The sequence below is a fragment of the Cygnus atratus genome, chromosome 8, assembly GCF_013377495.2.
Source record: "Cygnus atratus isolate AKBS03 ecotype Queensland, Australia chromosome 8, CAtr_DNAZoo_HiC_assembly, whole genome shotgun sequence".
Classification (NCBI taxonomy): domain Eukaryota; kingdom Metazoa; phylum Chordata; class Aves; order Anseriformes; family Anatidae; genus Cygnus; species Cygnus atratus.
In genome coordinates, this window is record NC_066369.1 from 32049730 (window position 1) to 32068814 (window position 19085).

A 19085-nucleotide genomic window follows, 5' to 3' on the forward strand; every position below is an offset into this window, starting at 1 on the left:
TTGCACAGCCCTGCACAACCCCGTCTGGGCTGCAGGGGAGGGTCTGCACTGCAGCTTCCCTGGAGCTGCACCTCCTGTGCTGGTGGGGCTGCTGACCAAGCATTACTACAGCGTTAGATCCAAAAAGGGAATGGCAATGATGAAGATACAAAAAATATGAGGTTCGGAGGAATGTGGAACACAACAGGACCACATCAGATGAAGGCCTTCGTTCTCCTTCTTCTCAGAGGTGGCTGCTTTTCCAGCACCGGTTCTGTACAAACACAAAAAGAGAAGAGGGGTCAGTGGATAGTCCCACTCCCCTTCCTCCCCCACCTCCATCAACAATACTCAGAACTTGTGACAGCACGAAGTTCCCATTCGCAGTACCTTTCCCAACCCCTGTTCTTCACGTACTACTGCCTTTAATGAGCAATTAGAAAGGACAAGGCACATGAAGCACCTGGACTCAGTACTTGCCCTTCTGAGTCTACTGAGATGTTTTTACCCCTTAAAAAACTATCGCCTCCAAAGTAACAGAAAACAAAGCATCTTTGTGGATGGCACTGCTGGAGCCCAGTTCTGCTTCAAATATTCTAATTAATTTCATATTAACAATATTTAAACTGTATATATATATATATATATATCAGTCTGTGAAGACTGTAGGGATATTCTCTGCCAACCAAGGCCTTTAAAAGCCACACATCACAAAACACAGAAGGCTTTCACTGACATTGAACCAATCCAATACTGCTCCACGTTAAGAAAGGGAAGAGCCAGAGGCTTAATAATGACCATTCCACTTACCAGCCTCCCTGAAGCAAATCCGGGTGCCTCGGCGTGCGACAGCCGCCCTCTCTCTGGGCTGCACGGCTGCAGATGCGGGAGCACGTTGCTGCTGACGCTGGGGCCAACCAACAGCACTCTCCTGCCGCTCGCAGTGGGTGTTAACGCCACGGCACAGACCATGTTAATGCACCATGAAAGGACAATTCTTCAGATGTACAGAAATGATGGGGCTCTTTCCAGTGGCATGGAGACCCTCCCAGCACAAGACCAGCACCAGCCCATCACTGGGGCCATTGAAGAAGAAGAGATGAGTTAAAGCTATGGACTCAGTTTTTCGTTACAAAGAGAGCCTATTTTAACACTCTGCAGCTGCTCACAAATGAAATTGTTTTGGTTAGTGTAATTGATATTATTAGGAGGATGCCAGTTTTTAAAAATGAACAATATTCCCAATTATCTTTAAAGCCATACACTACACTCAAATGCTGTATTTCAGAATAAAAGGCAAAGCTCTATGCATCTGAGATATAATAATAATAATTATTTTTTTATTTTTCATTATTCTGGTGACTGAAAGTCTAGCCTCTTTTACAGTAACTACGATGAACAGAAACTATGAAATATTTTAATTGCTTTCTGTAGCCCTCAACATTGTAACATCAGCTGCTGCCACTCTTCAGGTATTTGGATCCCACGTGTGAAATGACTACAGGAGGAAGCACAAGTTGCCTTCAGCTAAAAATTGATGGTTCTTGAAATTGCGTTTTAGGATATGGCACACACGAGTATGTAAATCCGCTCTGCTCTATAGGATTTTCTTACAAAAGCAGAGGAGTGTACAGGGGCGCAGTCAGACACACAATGAAGAAAGGTCACTCATTTCATTTGACAAAACCATAGCATCAGCACAAATTCAATTTTTTCTCCTTCTAGCATTATTCTTATTTATTCTAGTGTTTTGCAGTCTCGATATTAATCATCAATACTCTAAAAATCCAATTTCCTTATACTCAGTTTAAAACACCATGTGTTTTGCTAAGATAAATGCAAATGATTTGAAAATGCATGATTAGATATTCATATTCACACTACAATGGCTTTTACATACACTGCATAAGAACCACTCCCCTCAACTTTATGAGATATTTCATTATAGGACGGGTGGTTGTATCAGTAGCACCTTATCTAATGAGAGCGCCATTTCTAACTCTGAAAAAATGTCAAAACATGATGCTACCAGAGTAGCACACTTATAGATCATACGGAAAGCATTCTGTAACGTAACAATAAAGAAAGCTTGTTTCATTTCAGCCTGCATCAGTAAAATTGTTGGATTTTGCTGTAATAATATTTAGACTTTCCATGTATTAGATAAATCAATAATTAGTCCAGAATATAGCTGGCAATCAAATACTAACATATGGATTCATTGAAAGAAAAACCTCACAACTATTTTCATTTTTGGCCTTTGATAATTAACCAGGCTTATTTAATCTAATCTCCCCTGGGCTATGTCAGCTATGCTGAAGATTAATGATTTGCTTTGAAATAAAGCTCCTTAAGCCTAGGTAAACCAAAGACTGTTTGAGTACAATGGTAAATGGAAAAACATATTTAATAATAAATCTTTTGGATGGAAAGTGCAAGTGGATTGGGAACAGACATGACCTTAATTTATTCTGTGTCTTTTACTCACCATTAATATCTTGCAATTACAAGTTGAGCTCCTTTACACGTTTGACTTATTACACCTTAATTGCCAAGTGATGGTTTATTTCATTAAAATGGTTTGTTCCTTTATTACAGGATGACAAGTATTTAATAGCTCAATGTCTGGGAGACATATAAAAAAAAAACAACTTTGAATTTGAAACCTGAAATTGCTAAGCAGTTTACACATTCCATCCTTCTTGCCATCCTCACTGCGCTGCACCTACTGTAGCTTGGTTTTGCTTGATAGCAAGATTTTTTTTCAATAAATATTCCGATATTTTGAAGCCTGTAGAAAACTATGTTAATGACACCATTTAGTGTATCCTTTTAAAAGAAGCTCAATGAAAGTTAATGAAGGCACTCACTGAAATTCATCGCTGTGGAGTGCCAGGCCTGAGCACACACACTTAGCTGGCACTCGGAAAGTACTGGGACGATTCTACACTTTTACTTAAAATTCCAGTGGAATTTGATTTTCTTGTGAAAAAAAAATAAAAAAAAAAACACGTTGCTTAACTGTGGAGTCTACTGAAGTCTTTTCCTTTTAATTTTCATTTTAGTAAGTTCCAGAATGAATAATCATTTTATATGGGATAAAATATTTTATAGCATGAAAAAACTGTCCAGGAGGTGGGCGTATTTCTTTTTTTAGTTGGATGAGAGAACCACACACAAGACATTCAAAATACTATTTAAAATACCCGTCGTGCATTTGATATTCTTGCCAGTTAAGGTATTCAGTTTCAGCACTCCCCCCGCCCCCCCAACCCCACTGACAAGAGTTTTGCCTTTGTAGCACCTGTATTTGTTCAAGGCTTCACCTTTCTCAGGATGCCTGTAGTGTGAGGAGGGGAAAGTTTTATCCTGAGCAAAGGGATTTTTGCAAAAGCCCCCATCAATACTGCAGCCTTCTTTTAGAGTATTACAAAAACATATCCACTAGTTTAAGGTCCTATATTTGCACTGATATTCACGAGACTAAAGTACTTGAAAATGAAAAAGTAAAGCACAACTCATTTCAAGGAAGAAAAATAATTTGCATAATGAGATCTTTACAGATTTCAGCGCAGACCCCAGAACTTGCAGACCTTGCTTTTTTTGCCGGAAGAGCACAGTTATCTAAACTGTCTGGCCACCCAGCTATTAGGGACAGACTGCTGATTCCACATAAAGTCATGTAGGGTTGTTTTTTTCCAAAGCAATCGAGAACCCTTCAGGTGTCTACACAACGGTTTCTAAAGCACCCAGCTTCTATCCTAGGGACACCAACCATGGTTTATGAACTCTAACAACTGCTTTCCCAAAGGAGGGATACCTCAGCCCGAACTTTTGCATTCTGAGAAAACGCACCAAGAGGACGTTGTTGCCAAACAAAAAGCGCTTCTCTCAGCGATGTGCATCCAGTGACCAGACACTACCAAGAATCATCAGAAATGGCAGAGCCAGTTTGCAGACGTCTATGGAGGACCTGTATTTAAGAAGACTTCCACATGTTTTACGATTTTTTCCTGTAACTTTTATCTGAAGAGCACTGTTGCAGATATGATTTATGAAATTTCCTTCCATTGCACATGTGAAGCATCTCAGTTACTCGACGGGCTGCCACAGTCACACGCAAGGGGGACTGTCTGCCGAATGGGAAAAGAAGAGCTTTGAGTTAGGGGAAATTTGGGGGAAAGCTTTCCGTTTCAATCTATCCTGTCCCTGTGCAGCCTGACCACCTGTATCAAGCTGCATGTTGGTGGTTTACCTGTCAGTCCATGGCTGTGAACATCTGACACGGTCACGTCTGCACCACACACAGAGACCTGCAAAACTGAGCGCACCTGCCAGAGCCTGGGGAGGATCAGGCCACGGCTGGAAACCAGCGAGGGTGACCCTCATAAAAGAAAAAGCTTTAAAATAAATGTCATGGTTCTTAATTAAAATGAATGAAGGAGAAGGAATAGTTCTGTTTCTGGAAGAGTAAAAAGAACATCTTAAGAGTCTTCTGAAAGTAATCTATAAATGCTTAACTAACCCCTTCCCAGCTTGTTCTCCTAACTCAAGTTTACGGAACAGAGCTGCATGGCCACAGAGCGCAGTGAACAAAGAAACAAAAAAGATAGACAGCCTAATTTTCAGGGCCATGATACTGAATATGAAATTCTTCTGATGCCAGAGGTCTAATGAGACTGCTAATGAGTCTACTCCTTTCCTGGTGTCATGTCACCTATGTGTGGTCTATGATATAGGCAAAAAAAAAAAGGGTGAAGCAAATAGAGAAACCTACTGGATTTCTAGTTCCTATCAATATTTTAATTATGTCTACATAATGAAAGTCATGAAATAAAATACTTTTATATACTTATTCAAGTTCTAATATTATAGAGGACATACTGTATTTGCATGTTTCTCCTTATTTCCTATTTCAGATTTTTTCCAGAGAAAACTGCTGCTTTAATTATTTTTACAGCTGTTGAGACCACAACAAAATGAAGGAAAGCAACAAAGTGGTCTGCTTCTTTTTAGCTCCGTCCTTCACTCATATGTATACATTGAAACTTGATGAATAATGTAGACACAGAAATCTGTTAGCATTTTTGCTGTTCAGAAACATATGATTAGCATTGCTCTCACTTCCCAGCAATTATATTCTTGTTCTCAGAGGTCATTCTTTAAATCCGTACAACCGTCGTTATATTTCTGGAAGCAAATAAGGCAAAACATACATCGGAGATGCAATGCGATGCGTGCCACCGAGCTACCTCCTTCCTGTGTTTATAGCGGTGGGCCTGCCACCGATAACACTTCTAAGCAAGTGTTTCTGCCAGGTTCATGGCAATAAGAATAAAGTAGTAAATATATAATTGCATAAAGCCGAGTCAGAAAAGAACATTTGTCACCCTGCCGAACTGCAGGACGCACAGCCTGGATGCAGGGAGGTGCCCTCGTTTTTTCAGGCACACAGCAGGAGCTGCGCACTCCCTACAGGAGGGGCAGCCCCATCCCAAAGGCTGACCCCCAAACCCCTTGGTTTTCCTCGGTCTGCCTGGCAGCACTTGCTCTCTCACGTGTATGCCTGATCTGGGCTGTGCAAAAGATTTTATCTGTGGGCCAGAAGCACTATAAAAGGCTGCGCTCTGCAACCAGCCAGAGTAATCCTATTTTTCCCATTTTTCCACGGGATATTATATCACACTAAGGTATATGCTTAGATGAGAAAGCTGTTTGTGGAACGGTGAAAGTCTCGTCCTGCCACTTCCAGCTCTGGCAATGCAGGCATAGACAACTCTTTCCCGAACTCAAGTTTCATTTTAATTTTGATGAGTTTCTTGCCTGCTCTACGCGCTACACCAGGTTTAGAGGAAGCACCCTGATCTCCGCAGCCCTTGTATGTATATCACAAGTGCTTAGACGAGCTAGATGCTGCTCAACTGCTCTGATATTTGATCTCACTGGCATAGCAATTTGTGAATAATTATTTAATAATTACTATGTAATTATAGCTCTACTGATCCCTGATGAACTGAAATCCGCAGACAATGCCTATCAAATGAATCATTACAAATTTCTATAAATTACATGGTGAAATGTGCCAATGTCATGATGAAATTCACAAACCATCTATAATGTCTGTAAAAGGAAACTTAATTAAGCTGGAGTTAGAGTTGCACATCTCTAGCCGGAGTTGCAGAAGGAGCACATTATATGATTTGACTTTGAACTTTTCCAAGAAAAACAGAGCCACATAATGCTACAAAGTGCTCTGAGTTAGCCTCCAAGAGAAAGGAGAGGAACACAATGGTGAAAGTTCATGTGGATTATTCAAGTGATAAATGAGTTACAGAGAAGCACAACTGTTTTTCATTTGGCACAGGTGTGGTTTAGAAAATAGGTAGAACAGAAACAGATCTCTAGAACAAGTCATCATGCAGACACACAGAGGAAGGAAATGCTTTTATTGCCTAGGGAGCTATTAAAAGCTGAGATCAAGGAACAGAAGTTTGCTGCAAACAGCCTACAAGAACATAGAGGATCCGAGCATACACACCAGTGGGTTAAAATAAACAACAGCAGGTACTTTGCAAAGAACTCACTTATCCTCTCCGGTGAGCGATTGTGATTCCTCAGACTGCGGTGACTGTTGTCAGAGCGTGTAACTTTTTCCTGGTCAAGGTAGGGAAGTACAAAATACTATATTACCTATTATTCAAGCGTCAGGATCCTGCCTCAGAATATTCAACCCCAAACAAGGAGGACTCCCTGCCAAGGTCCAAGGTGGACCTACCCTTCTGCTGCTGCTTCTGATGCACCTCGGCCCGAGCTGTAAATCCAAGCAGCAGGTTGCAGCATGGAGTCTTGTCGCACAGGTGGGCTACTAGGAACACGTTATCAGTATACCATTAGCACGCAAGAGCTGAACATATTATTTCTGGGAAGAGAAATGTCTTCTCTGTTCTTTTGGATACTGTACTTTCAGCGAAATCAAAGACAAGAAAACTGAGCTGCTGAGATCCCTGCAAATGTGGATTGCTCCCAGAGGAGAGGGTGAGAACTGCATCAACCTAGGGCCATGTCCAAAGCTCAAGGCCACCTGGTGCCACTGGGAGTGCAGGAGGACCAAGGGCTTCCCTGCACACACCTTCCAAGGGGAGACAGTGGAAAGAAAATTGCATCTGCTCTTGTGGCTTTTTTCTGTGGAGCAGGCTTGAGGCTTTAGGTTCATTTCTTTAGCATTGAGGTCAAATCCCTTTGATAAACTCACTAAACTTTGTGGTTGAAAAAATGTTGTCTGCTTGCCCCACTGCTCCCCGTGGAAGAATGGTGCAGAACCCGGCTGTCCTAGCAGTTAGAAATCTTCCACTCTCAGCCTGGATTTATTCATGACAAGACCATATCCATTCATTTTCGGACCGGCTTCATCCCTTAGCCTAAATGGTTCTTCTCCCAGGCAGGGCTTTATTGCACCGATTAACATGTAGAGACAATCTACTCGAGGCTTTGCTTTGCTTGACCAGCATTGCTCAAATATTTATTCAAGGGCAATTTCCTTTCACTCTGTTGTCACATGCAGCATCACAGCCGGGTCCCAGTTCCAAAACCCCAGACAAACTGAGCTCCCAACAGAAATTAAAAATAATTAGCAGCTCAGTAACTGCCTCCCACCACAGCTGCTGCTGGCAGGCTGGGCACACCGCACTCCTCACCCCGTCCCTCCGAGTGCCGAGTCCGTCTGCGCAAGTCCACAGAGAGGATGGGTGGAAGCATTTTTATGTCCAAGAAAAGCCCCAGGCACTTGGGAAAACCTTCATACAAACATGAGAGTGATAGTTTCATGCCCCAGATGGGGAATTTTGTTTAGATTAATGCAAGTTTTGTAGGGTGTTCTGTACGACAACAACTACGAAGACCACATCGAGCCAAGACCCCTTTCTCACTTGCACTGCCCCTTGTGTGTCCTGGACGTGCCAACCTGCTCCGGCTGTGCACCAAGCTGTGGAACAATATTTACAGAGCCCAAAAGCACTTTAAGTGACTGCTGGTCGAGAGTAAATGCAGAAAGGTCAAGAAGAAGCCTTTCATTCGCAAACACAACCAGACTGGCTGGCAAAGCTTCCTTGGTGGGACAGCCACGCGTCTGATGGGTGACGTACTGAAATTCAGACGGGATGGGGACAAGTACTGCAGGGGAACTTTAACCCTTTTTTCACATCACATCCTAATTCAGAAATCTGAATTCAGGGAAAGCATTTTAGTATTTCACAAAAAGTGCTACTTTGCCTCAAAACGTCAACCGCTTGCTCATTAATTTATCAGGAATTTATTTTTTAAACTCATCTCCAGGTTAAGAAGAACAGTGAATTACCTTGCTTAAAAAATGAGAATGACAAAATGCACAGTTAACCATCTTTAGCTGTAAAACTATAATTTTAAAAGCATTAAAATCTCTATTGATTTAGATAAAACTTTGTTGGAACCTCACTCCAAAGTTTGTTTCTCTAATCTGAAGGACATTTTCTTACAGATTTGCAACACCGTGGAAAGCTCAGCAACTGCATTAGCAAAGAAAAGGGACTGGTACCAGATGTACATGTTATTGGCTAAATAAATAAAAGCTGTACATCAGTGCTATATTGTGTTGTACCTTTAGTTTATGGTGTAATTACTTCATGAGATTTGTTGTTTTCTCCTTCACATCCCCCATAATTTATAATTAAACATTTTACTCTTTTTCTAAGTATAGTATTTTAACTGAGTATATTAACAGAATATAAACAATCAGGTTCTCAGAGTTTTTTTATGATTGAATAAAATTCATGAAGTCTAAATATTGCACAATCTGAAAATCTGAATCTATTTTACAGAAAAGGTCTGTAACAGAAAGAGCACCTTACTGCATAGTAAAATTCAGATTACTGTTGTAAAGGCTTCAAAGCTGAACACCATAAAGTCAAGATATCAGCTTTGTTACTTGTAATAATGCATGGAAAAAAAGTGCATTTCTGAAAAATAAATCACAGGTCTTTTTCACTAAATATTTCTAAAATTACAAGAAATATCTAAGTATCTGCTGCTAATGTCCATTGTCTGAGGTTTAGAAAAACATAAATCTGTAGGTGGAATTAAGGAAAACATTGCTTGAGTTCTTTATTTTAGAGGCTTATTGAAATATCTCAGCATTTTATTTCTTAGGTGATTGAGTACAGAAGAGAGAGTTAGTGTTTATAGTGTGGGATCACAGAAAAAGCTCAGTTTTAAAACTCTGAATCTATTTTTAGCTTTCCTGCAGGAAAAAAAAAAATCTTTCTAATTTTCCTCACTTCACAAACTGGATGCTTAGGAATATGTCACAGCTTTGAGGGAAATGTAAATAAATGCTGTGGAGATCATCTATGTCTATTTTTTTAGTAATCTTATTAGAGAACACATAGCACGATATATGCAAGCAAATTTTTCAGATAAATATTGTTTGGTTTCAAGTGACTGTTTCTGTTAAATAACCTAGAATTTAGTTTGTAAATCATTTTCTCTGTTAGTCAAATCATATTTGTGTTGCTGTTAAAAAAATTAATTAAAAAAATATAAAAAAGAAGCTCTCAACAGGTAACAAGAGCAGAATTCAGTCTTTCACCCAATGTGTAGCAATCAGATAATCGCTTAAATATGGAAGTCTTGAGTTTAAAATCATTCTATGTATTTTATATATTTTCTTGTTATTCTTGTTCAATAGCTAAGTGTTTTTCAAAGTCCCAGAAACTTTGGCCTGAACGACATGGTATAAAAACAGATTCTCCATTTAATAGTATATTTTAATGAAAAAGTGGTTTGCATTTGGGTTGAATCCTGCCACTGATTAGTTAAAGCTCTCTTGGGCTTGTTTTAAGAGAAAACTTCCTAATATACCTTCTGTAGGCTAGCCAGTATTTCAGTACATCTTCTTCTTTACAAGATAAACAGTACTCATCTTTAATCTCTTGACACAGGATTTTTTCACCCTTTGTTTCCTACTACCCCTTTATGAACCTTCCCCCCCCATTCTGCAGAATTTCTCATACTGTCTGCAGTCTGCATACCAGATCGAGTTGTAAAATATATTTATCTCAGTATTTATAGCACTTAGCTTTCCCACACTTTGTTATGCATTTTCTTCTTTGGATTTTTCAGTTTTTCTGAGAAGTTAACTTACTTCAAGTTTTCCTACCCCTTCTGTATCATGAAAAGAAACACCAGTTCAAAAGGAGCTCTGACCTCCGGTGTGCCTCATCCTGACAGGGGCATGTTGTAGGGGAGTTCCTTAGATCACCTTGAATGTTTTAATCACTGCAATTAACTGATACTTAGAATGAAGATTTAGATATGCTGCTAGACATGCTTCTACACATACCTCGGCCTCTCCAAATGATCCTTTTTCAGTAGAAATATGTGTCTAAAACATACGGCTACAACTACACAGTTTAAGAATATGAATACAAATTTAACAAACGGTAACATAAAAGGCAACTAGGCAACTTCTGTAAGGATCCTCAGTAAAGATATTTTTCCCCCTCAAACACAAATATGCTTTTAGGCCTTTAAAGTTTCTTCTAAATGTCAAGGAGAATCATACGTGATTGGTTTTGCTCAGACTGGTTATTTCTACCTAGTCCCATCTCAGTCACATTGTCACATAATTCAGAATAAAACTCAACCTGGAAAATAGATATAGAGAAAATTTGTCCCTAACTCTCAGTAATTGCTACCTGGAGCAGTACTTGGCATGCTTATGGAAGCATCTCAAACCCAACATCTAACAGAATTATTATGACTTGCATAAATGGAAGATTTGGCCATTTGTCTTATTCTGTGTGAATATATGAATTCAAGGTGCTGATTTTTTAACGCTGCTGGGCTACTTGTCTCAGCAGGACTTTAGGAAACTAGTCCCTCAGGTGTATTTCTGATTTAAGAAAACTCAGTTTTACTTGTGCACTGTTCAGCTGCATCATACATCTGCTTTTTACCCTGTGTGAGAAAGGGGAGAAAAGAGAGGTTTCTGCCTTGCCTGTGAATCACACTGCAGGTGTTGGAAGTTTTCAGGTAGCAGTTTTCCATTAGGAAAACTTTCACTCAATTAAAATGTCCTGGATGAATACCTTGACCTTTGAGACAGGTCCCCAAGGAACTGACTTCCAGATTTATAACCCCCCTTCTCTAATTCCCCGATTCAGCCACAGGGACCAGGAGCTGGGTGTCCCTCTCAGGCTCCATCTCCATCTCCTTCCCGTGGCAGCTCACCTCTCCTGCTGCTGCCAGGCCCGTTAGGCCAACTTGGACATGGCAGGCAAAACCAAGGACAGAACAAATTACCTTCAGTCTATAACAGAAGAAGTGATTATGAGTTTCCAGACAGGACAACACACCATGAAAAGGTTTGACGTGGCTTTGTTAAGGGATGTACCATGAAAACCTATAGGCACGGACCTGGCTGTCCCTTACCCGGATGTCCCTCACAGCCACCACAAGGAAGCGTATGGCTCAGACATTTTACAGTCCCTTTACAAATGATTTTGAGGCCCCGGAATGGATTTCAAATCTGCTTCTTGTCCAACACCACTCCTGGGAAGTGGAGGCAAAGACCTTTGCTACACGTTCAGCAGGAGCTAGGGGAGCAGGTCGGGGTACTGACTGCCCTGGGGGCAGGACTGGGCACCTCAAATGAAAAGTTTGGGCTATGGAACCAGTTCTCTGCCCTGTGATGTCTACAGGAGACTTTGAACTTGAGCCAAACCTCCTTACATCATTAAATGTCTTCGGCTGACTGCAGTAGTCGTTGAATAGGCTTCTAATGAATACAGGAATTTTCACATAAATTTTTATAGGTGTATGGATATATCTAAGCAATTTGTGTGTGTGTGTGCAAGCTGTCCCACCTGACTGAGACATAACGTAAAACAATGCCAATTAAAGGGTGATTTGTTCTGCGGACCAGTATTTGAAAGGAAAAATAGCAAAATATTTCTTAGGTAATTGGACAAGAGTTGAAACTGTGGACACAAAGGGAATTTCCACGGGGAGTAAATTTCTTTTGAGAAATGTCAAATTTGGTAGGTCAGCCAAAGCTAAACAATAGGAATTTTCACATAGGAAAAGACAGTAAAATGTAATTTCTCAGTCAATAAAAATAACCTGTTGAGTTTTACAATGACACCAAACCATATGAACAGAAGTCCCAAGCAGTCTTCACGTGGTTTCCAACAGCCACCTAGGTTATTGCTGCCAATGGCACCTGTGCCAGCGCTGTCCCTCTGGGGCCAGCACACAGCCGGGGGAGCTTCCCCGGAGCCCAGAAGAGGTGGCACAGCGGTGCTGCAGCTGCTGGCATCGCTAGCACGTGGTTCGGGGCGGGATAACTTCTGCTCCAGGTGAAGGAGCTCGGGGCTGCAGCCAGCATGCAGGATGGGCCAGGCCCCGTGATGCCCCAGCAGTGCAGCCACCGCAGCCCAGGAGCACGGCTGGGTCACAGAATCACAGAACCGCAGGGTGGTTTGGGTTGGAAGGGACCTTAAAGACCACCTGGTTCCAACCCAGAGAAACACAGACATAGCCTGACTGTGATGGTCATGGACAGTGGGGAGCGGGTCCGACGGCAGCCAGGAGTGTAATTGCCCTGCCCTCGGTCAAATGACTGGCATGATCTCTGAAGTCCCCTAAATCCCTGCTTGCTTTGATTTTTATGGCTCCAACAGCAGAAGGGGAAAGTTTGCAGATTCCTATCCCATGAGTAAGACTGCCAGGAAATTGCCAAGGAAAATGGATGTCTGTCTCAATACTAATTTTATTTAGATGACGTGGCATTGCAAGACCAGTACACCGCACTGCAGATACCCACGATGCCTCTGATCTCGTGCTCCAGTAGACATATCCAGTGCTACTCCCATGATACTAAGGAGCATGCATATCGTTACATGCAGCGTGTTGTTTATAGTGAGTTAATTTAGATTTTGGGAAGAATATTAATTTTTTGCATTTCAGACATGAAACTCGATGTATTAAAAATATTGGTAGAGCAGTTTGATTAGGAATCTTTACGTAGGAACCAGGACACAATGCAATCAACGCATATAAATCGAGGGCATGGTCTGGTGCTTTCTGGCATGCAAAAATGTTTGAGACAAGATTATAAGCATGTTGCACTAACCATAAGTTCACAGTTGGATGCTTATTCAATAAAGTAGTTCTGTTTAGCTGCAGCAATTACATTAGCACAGAAAATACTACCACATTGCTCACACACCTTGCAATGCTCTCCTTCCCCTTCCACACGTCACAACTGACCTTTGCTGCAGCCCTTCGCAATCATTTATGTTTTAGAACAACTCCCGACGCTATATCTAAGATTTCTGTATAAGCCACATCCTCCAAGTGCAACCCCCTGTAACAGCTGTGGAAGACAAACCCAGCCTTTTAAGAGCAGTCATTTCTATGGCAGCTGCTAGTAACAGACACGGATGCTTCCTCTGTACTGCAAGTTTTCTTAAGAAGGCACCACTTCACAGGTGAGCTATTTATAGCATTCGTAAAAAATACTCAGGAATGTACAGGAGATGCTCTCTAAAAACACAAACAAATACCTTTACCTAAGAATAAACAAAACCATGTCTACTAGAGACACAATGATTATTTTCATCTTCTGTGAGGTGATGGCTTACATGAATCCAGACTTTTGTGTGTATCTTATCTTGTAGGGACACAGAGCTCACGCGTAGCAGGGAATTTTATGTCTCTGTGAACAGTCTCTTCCTAAGTAGATTTATAGTTTCTAGAGGTGTACAGATTTAATCTACATTCAGACTACAAATGCAGGATTTCAACTGCTGCCCAGTTTCCTGCCATAACGTAACAAGTGCTCAGGTGGAGGAGAAAGTCTTTCACTGTGACTCAGCTTTGGTAAAGAGAAAACAAGCAATCCAGCCCCGAATCCACATGCTGGGTTGCAGGCAGGCACTGCCCGTGGGCACGAGGCAGGAGAGTGCCCAGACAGGGGCCGCTCTCGCAGGGATGCTGCTGGTGGCAGCAATGCAACCGCCTCCCTTCTGGCCTCTTGTCAGAGCAAAAGGTAGAATAAACCCACCTCAGTGCCAGGGGCTAATGACAACTCACTCCCATCATGGTGGCCTTGCAAATTTGTTTGTAGGAAAATGTCTTTTGTTCTGAATTAAAATTGGGATAATTTAAAAGCAAGATCTGCTTAATTATAAAAAAGGCCACTCCATTCCCCACTGGTAGATCGAACCTTTTGCCCTGTGCCCACACCATATTGCGTTTCCTGCAGAAACTGTTTAATGAATCAGCAAGTCCATGCTTTACTTACAGTAAAGACTACATTTTTCTTAAGTACCAAAACTTCTGGGAAAGGCCAACAACGGCAGCACTAAGCATCTGATAAATTAGGCCCATAGATGGCAGGATGGGACTGTCCAACAAACACTCATCACGCCGGTGCTCGGGGGGGATCCTCTACATCATAAGCTTAGCCACAGGACAGGCAGGAATAGTTTCAAAAAACAACACATTTGGATGATATGAAGGACTTGGCCATGAATAATTAGCAAATTGCCACTCATTATTAATTTATTGGAATCACTACTGCTCTGTATTTTTCCCGCAAGGCTCAGCCTTTCCATTTTACAGCTGCTGAATTTATTATTAATTGCTAGATCTTAGACACGACCACCAAGCCTTCAGCCAGGGTAGTGGCAAAGTCGGCTCCGTTGGTGGGACGTGGGATGCTGCAGCCCCGCAGGCTGGGCTCCTGGCAGTGTGTCCCCAGGCCAGGCATGGTGTGCCTGCCCCGAGGCCCCGTGGGAGCAGCTGCAGCCTCCTGCCCCGTGCGTCCCGCTGGCACCGTCCTGCACCGCTCTGTTCAACCGCGGGTCCTCTGCTCAGCCCAGAGTCCGCAGCTGCACACAGCCAGCTGTTACCTGCAGCCCTAACATCCCCGTGTGACTTCTGTTAGCTCGAGGTAGCATTTATGGATCACTGAAACCCAGCCCCTCCTGGTAGTAGAAGAAATAATTGTTTTCCTGGGATCCTTGGGTTGTGTACCTGCACAGGACGCAGACCCTGAGAGCAGAGACCACGCTTAGTTCTGCCCCTGAGAGGTGCTCCCAGCTGTGTGCAGCGAAGTTCCTGATTATATGTAGTATGGGAATGTACAAAGAAAGAAAATACAGATTCTCTGCTCTACAAAATTTTCTTAAAATACACCAAGAGCAGAGAGAAGCAGCCAATTAGCAGCCCCTCAATTCCCAACACAGCGTGCCAGCACCCGACAGCAGAGCCGCGCGGTCCTGACACAGCCGCACCGTCCCCGAGCTCCCACCGCAGGGTGCAGGGCAGCCACACCTTGCTCTGTGCCATGCCAACGCAGCTAACACTTCAAAATTACGCTGAAATAAGGCATTCATCTCTAATTTTTAACATTTGTCAAGTAATGCGATGATCAAGTTATGCTTAACACTGTATTTGACTATCAACCAACCAGTAACTGCTGATGCTTCCCCCGCACATACCTGAACCAGCGCATATGTTCCACTCTCTGTCATTGCCAACAAAATAAAATGCAAGTACCATTTTACAAGAGAAAATTCCCTCTGAAGTATTAAGGAATCCATATTTAATATGTTGCTACAGTGCGAGTTTTTTTTTTTTTTATAAAAAAAAAAAGAAACTCTTTCTAGATGATACTAATCCGAACTGTGAGCAAGGAAAAATGCCCAACCCCTTGTAAATTGATCTTAATTCCCAACTGAAATCTAGATCACCACCTTTTGGCAACCTCTCCTTGTTTTGATTAGAATCAGAAAGATCACAGTATAAAATAAGTCATTTCATCTCAGTCTTTCAGACAAACCTTGGAGCTAACACCAACCCCATATTTCATTCAGGCAGATCAGGATCAGATCCAGATTTCAGCACTTTCTCTAACACTGTTCTGCTTCACATATCCCATCTCTTTCATAATGGAGAATATGTATTTTTATTATTTGTAACAATGAACTTGGTACTAATCTGACATTTTCAACCTCTGCACCTCAAAGTGCTTTTTAACAGTTGGCACACAGTACTTATTATCCCGACAAAATAAAGCTGATAAAATCCCAGCAGCAACTAAGAGACAGATTCAGCTCTGCTCTGTTCAAAATTAAACCAAATCTTAATGTTACCTTCTCTGAATTGCAAATGCACCAAATACGATCTGCTTCTAGGATAATATTCCTTTGTTTTCACTTTTTGCATTTTCTCTTTAAAAGATGTGCTGTGTTGTTTTCACTTTGTTAATGATTTCTCAAATACTAAATAGAATGGAAGGAAAGACTTCATGCTATTTTCTGCTTATTACACTTCTTCTGCAGTAATTTCAAATATCCTGACAATATGTATCACGGAGTAAGTATATCAAGAACGAAACTTCATGGTTAGAAGGTAATAACCCTAGGAGTTAAGGAACTGAAAATCTGCACTCCAATTTCCACTCAGTAAGGAATATCTTTATGTAGAGAAGAGTACGTCTGCCTTTCAGTACTATCACTATTGAAACAGAACGGATTATCACTGAAGTTCAACTATGAACATCTTTGGATGCCACTAACAGATGGCTAGATAGTCAACAAATGTGAAATACTATGAAATCATGGTTAAAAATATCTTTCATGTAGGACATTTGAGACCCATTTTATGTAAGCTTCATGTTAAAATATCTCAGCACTTTGCCTACGTCGGTGCTTATTGTTTCCAACAAAAGATTTAACGGCCCGTCCCCTCGGCTCACCCAACTGCCCGCTCATGAGGCCAAGGGCAGCCCGAGCCGTGGTGAGCCCACACCAGTGGTGCAGCTCCGCAGCACCCCTTAAAGCTCTCCAGAAGAGTTCTTAATGGTGCTTACAATGCTTGGCCACCAAGTATCGCTGCTCTGAGCAGAAAGGTTTAAAGGTTTTGTCATGCTACTTTGACACTGTACTGTGACAGCAGGTTGGGTTTCCTTGTGTGTTTCCTTGTAGATTCATAATCTGTTGATGCCCATGAAACGTTTCATCACTTTCCAAACAGAAACCCTTCCACAGCACAGAATAAACAGCCAGGTGTATTATTTCCCACCGCTGAGGAATGCAATGGTATTTATACGCCTTGTGAAGCAAACCAGGGAAAACAAAAACATACTACTATTTTTTTTTCTTTTGAATCCGTGTATGTGGAAACAAACAACCACGAACACTTGCCACATGTCCACGTTACTTACGGTTGAGAGGCAGGCTGGCATTTGTCGTCCCAAGCTTGTTGGCAGCGACACAGGTATAGTTGCCAAAATGCTCTTCTGTCACATTGGTAACAGTAAGAAGCGATCTTGTACTATAATTTTTAATAGTTATTCCTTGTTGACCATTGATCAGTCTAGAAGGCAAAAAAAAAAAAAGTCTATAACTCATATACCATATATGAGTCTACCTCTCTAACTCATATAATTTATCAGAGGGGCTGATTTGGGAGGCCATTGGCAGCCTGGAGGTGTAGGGTAGTGAGGAGAACAGCTCCTGCCAGCTTGTCCTGCAGTCTAAAGGAATTAAAGAAGAGCGCCCCTGCCCTGCCTGCCTAGCCACCTGACAGCACCAGTGTCAGATGGGGAGCTTAGATTTTAAATTGGGCAAAATTAACTAAAACTTTAAATACTTTACTGAGGGCACAAATGGGTAGTCAGTGTTCAAAGCTGACATGCTGCCCATTCAGGCAGCCAGATGAGGATGTGCTGGCACGGGAGTGCTCCCTCCTGGCCCTGCGGGTATGCACCTGAGGACTGTGGGCAGTCAGTGGGGTGGCCAGCTCGTGCGGGGCTCAGCGGGGCAGCAGGGAGGCTTTAGTAGGAGACATGGTAAGACTGGGAAGCAGGGCAGAGCGAGTGCTATCCTAAAAGTAACTCTGCACCCACCTCTCAGTACTATGGTAGATCTTTCAGAGAGTGTTTTTTCAGTCTCTGGTGATTGCTTGTGATGTTATGCACCTTTAACTGATGGCTGATGAGAATTAGGTAGCTAGAAAAGTGACTAATTAGGATTGTGACCACAATTTATTTTACAAGCCTCTATAGCAACAAATTATACTTGCAATTAGAAGGATGTGCTACGGCAACATGGCACCCTGAGACAGCAACCTGAACAGAAACCAAGCAACAAAACACAGGAAAAAGCCAAAACACAACTGTTTTCCTGGGCTCTTTTTCCCTGACTTTGAGCTTTCCATGGTCAAATTTCATATGCACTGTCCAGGCACTTCAGTGTAGCTTCCAAACCAGGTCATAAATACCACTGCACTGGCACAAAGGGTGATGGCCAATTTAAATTTTGTTGTTATAGGTAAACCACCTCTTGTCAGACAGCTAGCTGAGAAGGGTAACCACATGATTAAAATTCTAGCAATAGCTGATTACTCATACTTCCTTATATTTCCCATAAAGAGCAGAGGTCTGGATGAAATATCCAACTTTTATTTGATACGCTCGAATATACAATCATATATCCTGGAAATGAATGTGGTCTTCCAGCATTCTGTCTAAAAATATACTATCTTTAGTTGCACTTCTGCATACCATGCACTGAACGCGTTCAGCATTACCAGGACGCCTCTGCCCCCATGCACCCCGCACCCCGCTGCGCGCCCCGGCTTCTGCTCCCCGTGCAGGTCCTGCTCTGCCCCTCGCTGCAGCGGGGCCGGGCTGCGCAGCCCCCCAGGAGAGGACAGAGCGCGTCCCAGGGACACACGTTGCTTTGTGGGGAGTGTAAAAGGCTGAGGCTGAGACGCTCAGCTTTGGGCATGCACTGCCGCTGGGAGACCCGTCTTTTCTCCGGGCTGATGAAAGGCAGAAACGTTTGTCCTTCCAACCTGCACGCATGCTACTGCATGTGGAGGTTCTCCTTGTTCCTGCCGATGTTCTTCCCTTCTTTTCCCACCCCGCTGAGAGAGAAAGCCCAGAGCTGCCTGCCCTCCCTGCCTGTGACACCATGGGGAACCACGGGACTATGCGACAGAGGAGTCGGCTCTAGTTAGGGTACACTCAGCAGCTTCAAAGACTTCTGTTTGCCAATGTA

The 19085-nt window shown here is 42.4% G+C and overlaps 1 protein-coding gene across 5 annotated transcripts in view; it reads right to left on the bottom strand.

Annotated features, from left to right (window-relative positions):
- The window catches only part of NEGR1 (neuronal growth regulator 1), a 254849-nt gene that overhangs the window by 37683 nt on the left and 198081 nt on the right, over positions 1–19085 (bottom strand). For 2 of the 5 annotated variants that reach the window (XR_004781418.2, XR_004781419.2), the window contains exons 6-7: positions 17246–17397; positions 6564–6633 (exon numbers count right to left, since the gene is read on the bottom strand). Coding sequence is in view for 2 of the 5 variants with exons in the window: in XM_035564421.2 (XP_035420314.2) it covers positions 17246–17397 (152 nt within the window). In the remaining 3 variants the exon portion in view is untranslated. Of the gene's footprint in view, positions 1–4239; positions 4364–6563; positions 6634–17245; positions 17398–19085 lie in introns of those variants that run through there. The other 3 variants (XM_035564421.2, XM_035564420.2, XR_004781420.2) reach the window with 2 other exon arrangements.